Source organism: Drosophila takahashii, chromosome 2L (genome assembly GCF_030179915.1).
Source record: "Drosophila takahashii strain IR98-3 E-12201 chromosome 2L, DtakHiC1v2, whole genome shotgun sequence".
NCBI classification, from domain to species: Eukaryota; Metazoa; Arthropoda; class Insecta; order Diptera; family Drosophilidae; genus Drosophila; species Drosophila takahashii.
Genome location: NC_091678.1, coordinates 10,749,378 through 10,763,259, shown reverse-complemented (window position 1 = coordinate 10,763,259; position 13,882 = coordinate 10,749,378). Strand labels below are relative to the sequence as shown.

The following is a 13,882-nucleotide window of genomic DNA, read 5'->3' as shown; positions in this document are numbered from 1 at the left end:
GCATAAACAATGCCACTTTAAATTGGCAATTGTTGCGACAGTAAATTTTACAATGAATTACTACACTGCCATTCTTTTCTTTCCTCATTTTTTGTGATTTCTTTTTCTTCAGCTAAAATAAAAGGGTCGAAACTGCTGCCGGTCGAATATAATTGCATGTCTCTGGGGCGAAAGTACGGCCTGAACTTGAACTGCAAATTGGGGCGTAGCTAAAGAGCGATTACCAATTCTTTTTTTGAAAGTTCAAACTAATAGGTCGAAGTGGACTAACTATAAAAAGGCCGGGTTAAAGGTGATTTGGTACAGTTCACTTTGGTTTGGTGATCAGACAACAGTGTAGTCTAGCTAAGATCAACTCATAAACTCGCTGCGGTACCATGGCTCAAAAGGTGAGTTCAGCTCGAAGGATAAGTAGCCAAGGAAGTATTTTTAATATCCCCTGATTATCCTTAGTTTTGCATTGCCTTTGCCCTGTTGGCCATTGCGGCTATACGGGCAGCTCCTTTCCACGGCCACGAACATCACGGCCATCATGGTGGAGCCACCAGTCATGCCTCCGTGCACCTGACATCCCACGATGACGGTCACGATCAAGGTCATGGCCACGATCACGGTCACGGTCACGAGGATCATCACGATTCCCATGCCGAGTATGACTTCACCTACGGAGTCAAGGATCACAAGACTGGGGATGTGAAGACGCAGAGCGAGTCACGACATGGCCACAAGGTTACCGGACACTATGAGTTGATCGATGCCGATGGCCACAAGCGAACTGTCCACTATACGGCCGACAAGCACAAGGGATTCGAGGCCCATGTCCACCGCGAGAAGCTGCACGATCACCACCAAGCTGAGCACCATGCTGCCCACGGACACAGCGGCTATGAGGGCGGACACGTTGAGTTTGAGGAGCACTCCTCGCAGTCCGGACACGACTACGGACACTCCGGCCACGGACACGAAGGACACGGTCATGGTCATGGTCACGGCAGCAGCTCCCACAGCTACTCGCTGAAACAGGATCACGGACATGGTCATGGTCATGGACACGGCCATGGTGAAGATCACGGCTTCGAGCACGGACATGGACACGGCCACTATTGAGTTGCCTTCTAAAAAATCGAATTGTTTTTTCAATCTCCCCTATTGAACTCTTACCAAATACCCATTGTTGTTATACCAAAATAAATCAGGCAAATGTTTTCAAAAGTGAATACTTCGATTAAAAGTTGAAACTGATGATTAACAAAAGGGTTTTAGGGTTGCTAATACCATCGATCGCACGAAGAAAACTACAACTTGCTCAGGCTCATGAATATCTGGGGAATGCCTTCTCCTATCACAGCAGAAACGATTACAAGAACTTGAGACTTATTTTCAAATCGTATTTCGATTTGCCTATCGAGTTGTGGATGCTTCTTTTTAAGTACTGCGGCTCGACCATTGAGGAATTGGAATGGAATGACCATTTAAAAGTGGCAATTCGGCTGTACTGCTCAAACCTGAAATCCATATATATTTTCGTACATCCAGGTACTTACGATAACATCGAGTATTTTTTGAATGAGCGGAAAAAATCACTTGTATTAATTTTAGGAATGGTAGCAAGTATGACCAACCTTATAAAATTTTCATATTTTGGAAACATTGACAAGAACAGTATATTATTATTATATACTGTCACTAAAAAAATATGGGTCTGCTGCTTTTCCCCTACTTGAAAACTTTGCAAATGAAAACTTGTACAATCGCATCATCAGCTTTTTTCAAAAAACTATTTTATAAAGACAACAACCCAGAAACAAGGGGATATTTTTAGAATTTCCTGAGCTATTTTAAATTCTATAAAATATTTTAACAAATGTTTATGGTGATTTACGAAGTTCATAAACATCAATTCTACAACTCAACAGCGAATTCGCATAGGCAATAATTTGGGTCAGAAACAGCAATATGATATGCGAATAAAAAGAATAAATAGCATAAATTCGATAATGATAAATCATGTTCATGCAGCTTATCCATAAATTAGCCAGCATCTATTCGCCTGCTATTTCAGGTGCCTGGAAACTTGTATCATCAATTCAGCCATGCACATTATATAGATGCGCACATATATAGCGATTTTTTATGAACGATTTCTTTTCACTTTTAGTGGTGGCAATTGGATTTTCGGAGTTGGAAGTCCTTTATTCATCCGCGCACACCCATAAATCAAATATATCTCCCTAGCTCTCGTGAGTATGTGTGTGTTGTTGTTGCCTTCCCCGCATCCGAGTTGGCTACAATTTGTTTAACAGACAGGCTCGGCACATCCTTGCGTTATCCTGTTGCCCTCGTTTGTTGCTGTATTACAAATAACTGTGGAATATTTATAAGCATCATAAATTTAATTTATGTCGCCGCTGCGCCCGCCGCGTTTATTGTGCGCATAATAAACGCTCCACAAACATCCCTTCTCGACCCAACTCGACCGGGACTCCAGTTGCCTCTCGCTTCGAAGTAATTTATTATTTTTATACGTTCCATGCGTTTGTGCGGCACGCACTTTCTACATTATATAATATACGAGATATAGTACGAAAATTGCTGCAGCTATTATTTATATTTATTATGGCGTTTTTTGCCGGATTTTCGTGTTTTATGTTGCAAATAATAATTAATTGTTTTTAGCCAACTAAAAGAAAAAACTAAACAAATATTTTGTTAAATAAAAACCATGGTTATTGGACATGATACTTTTTAAAAAGGAAAGGAATTTGTTTAGGTACTACCTACTCAAATAAATAAATTAGTAATTTATGAAGAAGTTTATTATATAAATAAATAATGGAGATCGTAAACTTAAATCTTTATTTTCATATAAATAAAATGTTCAAAACTCTTTATCAAATGCCCACATATATTGATATTCAAGGAAATTATTCGTTTTGTATTTTAATTTTCTTAATCACGATTCTTAATCAAGGCGTTTCGACATTTAATGAGCTCAGCTGATAAATTTACATGCCACCTAATGCAATTGAATCATAAATTTGGCTTTGGAAAAAATTAAATTGAAATTAATTAAGCCGAACTTCAAGGGAATGTGAAGTCGCTCTTGCCACAGATCGTAAATTTAGTTGATTACGATTTATTTGAAATGAAATCAAAGCAATAAAAAACACAGATACCGAAACGCAAAGCGAAGTGAATATTTAGAAAACCGAAAAACTAACCAAACGCGTTGATCAATTTGCATTGCAAATTGCTTTGTCAAGTGAGTTTTGAGCTCTAAAGCGGACCATCGGCGCATAAAAATAAAGTAAATATATATTTTATGTTTCACTTGTCGTCGTTTAATGCCATAAAAATGGGTATGTGTCTTATTAACTGATGAGGCTGTCGTTTCCCCCAAAAATATATATATTCACAAGCCGAAAACCGGTATGGCACCAGCCAAGTCAAATCCGAGAGGAGGGCGCCCCCAATCCGATGCCCGTTACCTGACTTGGCCCATAGTATGGTGTCATTAATTTTGGAATCGTAAAGCCCACAATATGTCAAACGAGACCACACAGCGTCGTAAAATTCAATGTTTATGGCCCGACTGTGACTCTGATTCGGTATATAGTAAGTTTGGCTCGATTTTTTGTCAAGCCGAATTTGCTTCGATTTTGGATTTGGTTGTGGCTTCGGTTTGGGCTTTGAATTTGTTATCAAAAGTGTCGCGTCGCTTTTAATGGGTTTTGCTTTAGGTGGCTGCCTTGTTGCGTGTTTCGGTTTTTTAAACGCTTGCCAGAAAATTAAGCGTAACTTATTTGTCAAGTTTCTGCTCGTTTTTTGAGTTTTTTGTTAGGCAAACGTTTTTTGAAAAACATAAATAAACTTGATTCGGTAGGAGATTGTGTCCAGTCAAATGAGCACGCCAAATACCATATCAATTATTTTAGGGGTTTCGAGAGGTAGCATGAACAGTCCTTTTTGGAATAATTTTAAGTTACATTTTAATTTAATCATGCAAAATATTTTTTTGTAAGTTTTTTTTTTTAAGAAAATAATATTTAAAAATATATTACGAAAAGCCAACTTATATCTGTACAATTTTCGGAAAGATTTTCATTAAAATTTTTCAAATTTATTAAATAAAATTATTTACATAATTTCAAAAACTACAAATAATTATCCCCCTGGATAAAACAATTTTAGTGAAATTGGAAAACTGATTTTTCCTGCGATCAATTGGCCGCCGAAATCCAGTTGTGTTTTATCGCCCAATGCAGCATTTGGCCAATTGCATTGCTTATTTTTGTGCCCACTTTACGAAATATTAATAAATATTTTGCTAATTACACCGCAGAGTGATTATTTAAGCCGGCGATATGGGCTGCCGGTGTTTGTGTTGCAGCTATTACTGCTGGTCCGCCGTCAGATTGTAACAGATGCCCCATGGCATCCATAATAATGTTAAATGCTTTATAATAACCATAAATGTTTGAAATGTATGTGCCAAATGGCTTTTGGTGGCACATCCAACCGCACACAGAAGTCGGGTCCAGTCAGTCCATATAACCAGTTCGAATCCAGCTGCGTCTCTCGACAGCCGGCACAGTGAGAGGTCCCCTGGTTTCCATTGACTCTGACTCGGAGCCGGACTTTTTGCCATGGAAATTGTTTATGTGGGGGGTGAGAGTGTGGTGCAGAGTGTTTCTGAATTTAACTGATTTTTAATGTGCGCGGCGAGACTTGTGGGCGTTGGCGAGATCGAGCGAGGGAAACGGGCATAACTTTAGCGGCCCGACATATAACGCCATTTGGTATTAGCCAATTTGCGGCAGTTTATTGGTGGAAAAACGTTACGGCATGATTGGCTGCTGGCTACTGTTTAATAAACTCATTGATTTATGGCTAATTAAATTTGTTGGCCATATTAATTTATGCCAATTTTCCGTGGCACATGCGCAATTAAATGAATTCCCCAATGGGTCAATGCTACATTTAAGCAGCCAAATAAGCGGAATTTACGGGTTACATACAAACATATATCAATGATTAATGATCAACAAATTGGGTTGACGGGTAAATGGAATTTTTCTTTATTTCACCGAGGAGCTGACCATGAAAATTGAGAACCCGCAACGCCCCAAACTGTCAGTTATCCATCACGATTGATGGATGTGCCCGGGACGGTGGGGCAGTCTTTATTTCTTGAAGACCGCGAGAGAGTAGAAGCTACCATCCACTCATCGTCATTGTCCGTAACCATTATCCATCCGCCACTCTAGCCCCGGGTACTCACTCGGCTTTATGTAGATATACATATACTCGTAAATCGTGCAAAATGATCTTCACTTCCCACCATATAGAGGCCCTCACTTCTCGCCGATCGCCGGGGTGTTACCCACACATAGCACCGCAGTTTTGGCTGCCTTTGCTTATCCAAAATTGTAATCAACTTAATAATAGGCTCTGCGCGCCTTAATGCTGATTAGGGGTTTTGTTTTTTAGCTTCGGATGGTTGGGGGCAGGGCGATTGAATGTTGGGGCACATACGCACCGTAATTATGCAGGGCAGTGTACAGTTGGCTAACGGGCAAATCGGGTGAGCTGGTTACTTTCGCTTTACTACTTTTTGACTGGAAGACTTAAAAACTTGCAAAATATTAGGGGAGAGTGGGGGAATTTCGTCAGCATTTTTTCAAAGCTATTTTTTGTCCATCTTGAGACACGTTATCATATTTCTATTTTTATTGTTGAATGCGGTTAGCACCAAGCTTTAAAATGTGACATTCCCCTATTTTTTTAATTAGCTTGGTGATTTATAAAAAAATAAAATGTAAAACCAATATACTGGGGCAATCTCACCACACAGGGGGGTAAAATCACCACACAACTGGGGAAATTTCGTCACCTGAAAAATGTAGGGAGTTTAACGCCTGAAAATATGCTACACTGATCAAGCGTACCATTTTTGTTGACGTCCTATATTTGTTGCTGCTGCTGGTAGTCTGTTCGTTAGCCAGCTCGTCAAATATAAAAATATGTATTTAAAATAGGTGCGAATTTACCCTTAGCGTAGGGTGGCGAATTTTCCCCAGACCGTACTTTTTTAGAAATAATTATTTTTCTTGCGAAATTAGGCGCGAAGTTAAAAATCACTGACGCAGAAATGCACATTATAGCACTGTGTATTATATAAAAAATCGTGTATCTTATTCCTTTTGAATTGTGGCATACAGAAAAAATTTCGTCGAGAACTAAATGTAGCTTTTGAACTGTTAAAACACATTTAATATTATAGCTTAATTATCTTGGCCTTCTGTGCAAAACAAATGCATTAGTTGTGTCTGGCCGTCTTGAAGGACTAAAACAAAAAAATTATATATTTTTACGACTTATGGATTCCGAGATATTGCAGGTGACGAAATTGCCCCTGTGACGAAATTCCCCCACTCTCCCCTACTATGAAATTTGTTAAGATTACAAATAAACATTTATAAATATTTTTAAATTATAAACATAATAAATAATTATTATTTTATTTATTAAATAAATTCTTCGCATCCTCATAAAATTAATTGAACATTTTGTCACTTTTTGGAATTTTCCATTAGTAAGTTATTTCCAATAATTAATTCTGAAAAAATGGCATCTTGTCTATGTTGCAATACTTTATTTGCTTTTCGTATCTATAATACTTTTCCACCATTTTTATTTTTTAACACAAGCTTTATGTGGCTATCAAAATTAATTTCCGATATGATTGATATGTTTTGCAGACACACGAAACCGCAGCCAAAGCAGAAATGACTTTGTCCAGCGGACAACTATAAATCATTGGGACAAAAACGTGAACACGCGGCAGACATTAGTCAAAGAGGGCAAAGGCAGCCGAATCGAGCTGTTGGCCAAAACGCATAAACATTTTACAGCGCAAACAATTAACTAAAAATAACATAAAAGAGTAGGCAGCGGTCCGCGAGACATGGGGCCAACTTGAAAATCTTGAAACGAAAAAATGATTAATGAACGTCACAATGGCAGTTTGGGAAAGTTACATAAATTAACACATGTCTTTACCATAATGAGTCAACAGCGATTCGGCCAAGTAAGAGCCCAGTCTCTAGTCATCAGACAGGCAGCCCCAAGGCGCTCAAATCGGTTTACTATAATTAATGTGTCTGCTGATTATTACTTTTTGAGTATGTTTCTACAGCTGGCATTACCAGATACAGACACTGAGTATCAATTCTAAATCAATTAAGCAAGAGCATGTCAATGGGTTGGGGAACATTAAAAAACTATTAGAAAATCCAGACATATGAACTATAAATAAATAAATTAATTTTGTTTTTAACCTACAATATTGTAAAAAAAAACATTATTTAACGAACCATTTATTTCAAAATATCCAGACCTTAATAACCCCTTTTCAATATTTTAAATTAAAACAAAAATTGTTATCTAATTTCGCTTTTCATTGAACATGCTTGAACATTTAAATGATATATTTGATTTCATTGGTCATTTTATATTTTGATCATCTGACAATAGCTAAAAAATAGAAAAATTAATTTAATTTAAAAAATTGTTCAAAATACTTTTTTTGTTAAATAAACCCTACAAAACATGTATGCTTTCTTCTACAAATTGGCAAAAATATTGTTAATGGGATTAAAAAATTGGAAATAAGATAGAGGTGAGAGATTTTAAAATTTGACCGATGTTTCGCCAAAATTAATAATTGAATTGAGGGCTTAAAAACATAGCAAAACGACACCGCGTGCCTTTATGACAATTCACAGCCAGGTCTGTCAGAATTTTTTTTAATTTTTCGTATACTTTTTTTTTTTTTTCTTTGTCTGCGGCCAGCGAAATGAACGCTGAACGGTGAACCAAAAAATAAGGGCAACTTTCTGGTCATGACAGGTTCCACAGGACATGGCCAGACAGGGCACACACTCATAATTGTTGTATTTGTTGTTAACGGAAAACAAAAGGAGCAGCAGCCGGTCCAAGTTCATTCAAATGGTTCGGTTCGGTTTGGTTTTGGTTCGGTTGAGGGCCGAAACGGCACAGAATGCGGCAATAAAAAATGTGTGGCTCATGTGGCCCCAGGACAAACATATACGGAAGAGTGAACCGGGAAGGAGGAGGAGGATGAGGAGGACGAGAGGCCCGGGCAGACACTAATTCGATCTGATAATCATGGAGTCCCGCCAAAGGGCATGAATTGTAATTTCCTCTTTCGCGGAATTAACTGTCGGTCCCTGTCGCTTGGTCGGTTGGCTTTGTTGTTACGATGTTTGCAATTTTTTTTTTTTTGAGAATCTGTTGATTTTGTTTTTTTGTTTTTTTTTTTTTTTTGGCAGCGACACAGGCCAACCATTGTTGACTGGTATTTATGTGTCATATTTATTCATTTAAAGCATTGCGCTTTTGTTTTTACTGCTGCCGGTCGTGTGTCTCTTTGCATTTCATTCATGTTCACAATGGCTGCAGGATGTTTTTTTTTACCCTTAGTTATCCTTTGATGTCTGGGCTTCTTAGGAAAACTCACTAATTTGAGCATTCAACTGATCGACGTTGGGAGGAGAAAAGATGTAAAGCTTTTTGGGTACGAGGAAAAAAATCTACAAAACATTTTGTAATTTAAAGCACCCCATTTCTATTTAATAGTAACTTAAATAAGTATTAAAAAAAAATTGCTGAAAAGGCAAGCAAAAATTGAGCTATATTTTCTTCAAAATTCTCTTACAAATTGTTGACTTCCCAAATTATAAACTGTGCTTTTCCTGGGCCCAACTGCAGTTTAGAACATTTGCCAGGCGGAATTTCAGTAAAAATAAGCAAAAATCCAGACAGTACACCAAAAAAACACAGAACCAAAGTTTGCCCCCGAACGATAGATACAAACATACATTCATACATCCTTGTTTATGTATTCAAATACTCGTGTGTATATATGGAGACGACGGGACTGACTGAACAACAATTTTGCAAACGGAGGGTAAAAATAAAATCAGCATTTTTAGTAGTTAATTTAATTTATTGCAGCGTTTTTATGGTTGACTTTATTGCATAATAAAACATAATTTACTGCGCCATTGAGACTTTTTGCGTTTGCGTCGATGATTCTAAAGCGCAGCCATCGAGCATCCACAGGCCCACAGAGCAGGGAAGTGGAGAAAGGCGGGCCCAGGCCCACCGAGGGATACAGATCCAGATACGGGGAAAGAGAATGTGGTTACTGCGAAATTGGGCGAGACAAAGACGATGCAAACAGGGGGGGACTGGGCCAAGAACAGGAAAAAAGAGATACGAGAGGTGGGAAACTTCAGACAGATTGCGATTTCATTTTTTGTTTACGTGGCCGGAAAAGTGCGGGGAAACCCAAAGAATAATATGATCGTCTTCAGATTAGAGCGAAATATATGAGACTGTTTATGGCACAGAGCCATTACTTATTTTAGAAAAACTAAATTAATTAAAAGGCAGGAAATAAATGTATATTGGAAGCAAATGAGAACTCTTCTTACAGAAACAAAAAATGATTAAATATTTATTTTTTTTTATTAATATTTAACAAGGAAGTTGCCAAAAACTCTTAAAAATATTTCAAATATTCAATTTTTTTACTTTATATTTAACAAATAGGTTCCCAAAAACTCTTAAAAAATATATATTTATCTTTACAAAAAATCAATATATTCGTAATGGCTTTCACAGCCAACTTATCGCAACTTGTGGTCGAGTCGTTGGATTTAATCACCAATTAACAGAACAGAAAAGGATGGCGGAATTGCCTTGGTCCTTGGTCCTACCGCAACTTAACCGACTAAAATTTCCACCCGCTGGGCAGGACACAAACATTCCATCAGCCAGTCATTGACATATATCATTGAATCCAATTAAGTCCTGGCTTTGTCCCGGTTATAAAAGAGCCGCCAGATCGAGTGGCTGCAAACAGTTGGGCGTTGGGAGTGGGTCAGAATGCATGTCCAGGAACTTATTCTCGTTGCCGCGGTCCTAATGCCCCAGTGCCTGAGGGCCCTGCGATATAGCCAGGGCACTGGCGACGAGAACTGCGAGACCCTAAAGTCGGAGATCCACTTGATCAAGGAGGAGTTCGACGAGCTGGGCAGAATGCAGAGGACCTGCAATGCCGACGTCATCGTGAACAAGTGCGAGGGATTGTGCAATAGTCAGGTGCAGCCATCGGTGATAACTCCCACGGGGTTTCTGAAAGTAAGTAGCATTATTAAAAGTATTTACCAGTGGATTTTAAAGGTATAGCTTAATTTATAGGAGTGCTACTGCTGCCGCGAAAGCTTCCTCAAGGAAAAGGTCATCACTCTGACCCACTGCTATGATCCGGATGGAACACGCCTGACCTCTCCGGAAATGGGCAGCATGGATATTCGTCTTCGGGAGCCAACCGAATGCAAGTGCTTCAAGTGCGGCGATTTTACTCGTTAATCTCAATATTTCACATATATTTATAAATTATAAACAATGCGTAGTAAATTCAATTTCAATATTTAAAATAAATATGCTTAAATGTAGTTTGGTTTAATGAAAAATATAATTTTTATTTACATATTCCTAGTCATTTAATCAATGTCTAATAAACAAATCCTACATTTAAGAAATGTCCTGTTAAATTCAATTTTAAACTCTTTAATTTTTTTCTGCAAAATCGTTTGTATTAAAAACTAAGCACTTTTGGTCTTAAGACATAATTTACGCCTAAAGTCATAATATTGCCAACTTGGCCTTTGACTTTTGATTAAATCTCATGTTTGAAAGACGTTTTCGATTAAACTAGCCCCAATACTTGACACAATATGGTTTGCAGTTTTGGGGAGAACATCTATTGCTCCGTTATTCAATAACCCAAAGGCTAACATCTGTTTGATTGAAAATACAGTCCGCATTTCACCGAGGGGCATTTGCGTTACTCCATGTATGCATGAACTTTGATTTCCCAAAAACATGCAATGCAATCCGGAGTCCTGAATTCAAAAATGTTTGACATATCACTGGAGGGCCAAAATTGATTGCAACCAAAATGGAATGCATCACTCGGTCTTTTGCCAGGCATTTTGTGGTGGAGAAATGCCGGCGAGAGCATGTTAACTTTTTGGCTTAGCCTGGCTACCAAATTAACTCATTTAGTCCAGGGGGTCTGCATACTTGTGTTGGCATCTGTGCGGTACATGATGCCTAACCACCCGGAAACTCGTCCCGCAAACATAATAATCAAGCGTAAACTGCACTTAAGATGAAAACCGCTTTCTGGTTGTTAATTTTCATCATTATTTTCCCTATGCCGCTTGTTTTTTCTTATTTTTTTATTTTCAGACATGCGAGTACTGGGCTGAATTGATTAAGGCCCCACAGAGCTGAGGGGCGAAGCAGGCAGAACATTGGCTAATTGTAAATTGGAGCGGTTCGGAACGGAACACGCTCGGTTCGGGGCTAAATTATAATTCCATGTTCACAAGCACATTTGCACGCACTGTAATTTACTTAAGCATTTTTCCACCGCTCCCCATACAAACTACATATTATTATTACTCAGCTGGATGCGATCTCCGCTGGCCCAGTCGGTCGATCCTGTGTTGCCGCCTTTCGTTCGTGTGTGCGAAACTCATAATTTAGTTGACACGCCCATTAACATCAGTCCGGGGCGATCTTCCTCCAGAGCTCCACGTCCCCATTCCCATTTCCAACCAAGGTTCGTCCAAGGAGTGCGGGGTATCTGGGTGGCATCGCGCGTCAGTGGCTCCATCAACAGCAACGTGCCGACACAATATAAATTATATATTTATATTTATAACATACATCGGTCCAGAGCCGCGACTTTGGCCAATGTAGCATCCCGGATGGAGTCACGTACCGGGGATCAGATGATCACTCAAAACTTTTAACATTTCATTAGGGTAATCAAATTATACAGTCTATAAACGAACGGGTTTCCACGACCAATTACTGGACCACTGCAGCTGCTGAATAACTCATTTACGTGACTTTAATCGACGATCACTTGGAAAGTGTGGATCGATTTAGGCTTTCATTAAGAAAATAATGGAGGTAAGACATTATTTCATTAAAAGGGTGTTGTCAACATGCCAATACATAATTGAAGAAAAATTAAATATTTTAGAAATATTAATCTATATATATTTTTTAGAAATTAAAAATATTAAAAAATTAATTTTTTAGAAATTAAAAATATTAAAAAATTAATTTTTTAGAAATTAAAAATATTTGAACATATTTAGCTTTATTCATCTGAGGAAAAAATTACTTGTACAATTTTTAAAAAATTATCATTTTCTGGCATCACAAAGTCGTTTATATAATCCGTACCTTTTTAAAATATATCGAGTAGAATAATTATTGGATTCGATCGCTAAATACTCCCATAAATTTCACTCACAGGCCACATTTGGCTCACAAAATCGAATGCATGCGTCGTGTTAAATAAATTGCTGCATATTTATAAGTTATAAATTAAACACAAGCCACAAAAGGCAGGCAACGTTGGGTTTCTATATTCTTCCGAGTCACTTTGATGATAATTAATGAATGTTAATTAATAACAAATTTGAAGCTCACAAAAAAAAGGGGGGACAAAAAATACAAACATTTACTTGAATGCTACTTTATTGGTATTGTTGCTGAGGCTGCTGCTGCTGCTGGTTATCGCTTATACAATATCTAACATACTTTTTGTGTTAAAACGCGTTAATATTGGCAATTAATTTTCATCATTTCGAATTCTTTATTTCTTCTCCATTCTCATTTGCATGAATTTGCAATTAATTTGATATGTTTGTCATTTGGTGAAATATATTTTTGTTTGTCTTTAATGAAAGCTCAAGGCGAAATGTAAACAACAACGTTTTTGTTGAACGGAAAAATGCTTTTAGTGTCAAGACACTGTCGTATTACCACTCAGCCCTCTCGACACAATCAACCCACAATAATGGCCAAAAGACAAGAAGGCGTGACATCATTGATTGGCTTTATCTTTAAAGTTATTTCTGTGCCTCTTTTTTCAGATTTCTTTGATTGCCTATAGACTTATATGTCGTAGGGTTGGCGATCGTCTTCGCTTTGCTTTCTGATTGAAATTTATGTTGTGTTTATTGTAACTATAGCTTAGCCTAATGTCATTTGACATCTTTGGACAATGCCATAAAATATAATTTATGGATTGAGCGCAGCAGATTAATTAGCAGAACATAATGGCATGGAATCGCTTTGAATTCTTAACAAAGTATATTCTCTATTATGCAAACAGATATAGAAATATCAAAAAATATTTATAAATTTTAAAAAATATTTAAAAATATAAACACATATAAAGTAATATTAAATTAATATAATAATATTCAAAGATTTGCATGGGATATAAATATCTAACATAGTACCAAATCGTTAGCCCATGAAAAGTATATTACTTACTTTTCTAAAATCTTATCTAAGCGATTAATAAGAAAAATTCACTGACAATCCAGTTAAATAATTGTTTTCTAACTTTTCCTTCTAGCAGAGTATTCAAGAAGCAACATTGCCACATTTTCCACCCTGCACTTCGCATATATCATATTTCAGTTAGAAGAGGCACAAATGCAGAGCGCTGTGGACTGGGGTGGCCTAGGGTGGACCAAATGGTAGGTGCAAGGGGTCACCTGTCAGAGAGTAAAAGCGCAACGAAGCGCAAAGCGTTTTTGCATTTTGCATTAAATTTATGATTTTTACAGCTGACATTTGTTTTCGGGCGCCTTTGCCTCCTTGCAGCACTACCGAATGTGTGTTCCTCAGCCAGCAGCCGCATGTGCGTAGGGCATAACATGTAACAAGGCAACAGCAGCGGCAAAAGCAAAAG

At 37.7% G+C, this 13,882-nt stretch overlaps 2 protein-coding genes across 2 annotated transcripts; both read left to right on the top strand.

Moving 5' to 3' along the window:
• Window positions 1-315: 315 nt before the first annotated feature.
• Cpr35B (Cuticular protein 35B) lies at window positions 316-1,107 on the top strand. The gene is made up of 2 exons (XM_017147360.2): window positions 316-389; window positions 454-1,107. The coding sequence occupies exons 1-2, from the start codon at window positions 378-380 to the stop codon at window positions 1,105-1,107; spliced, it is 666 nt and encodes a 221-aa protein (XP_017002849.2). The 5' UTR covers window positions 316-377.
• An 8,536-nt stretch (window positions 1,108-9,643) lies between these two features.
• Window positions 9,644-10,499, top strand: Pburs (Partner of Bursicon). The gene is made up of 2 exons (XM_017147346.3): window positions 9,644-10,230; window positions 10,291-10,499. The coding sequence occupies exons 1-2, from the start codon at window positions 9,976-9,978 to the stop codon at window positions 10,459-10,461; spliced, it is 426 nt and encodes a 141-aa protein (XP_017002835.1). The 5' UTR covers window positions 9,644-9,975; the 3' UTR covers window positions 10,462-10,499.
• Window positions 10,500-13,882: the final 3,383 nt, after the last annotated feature.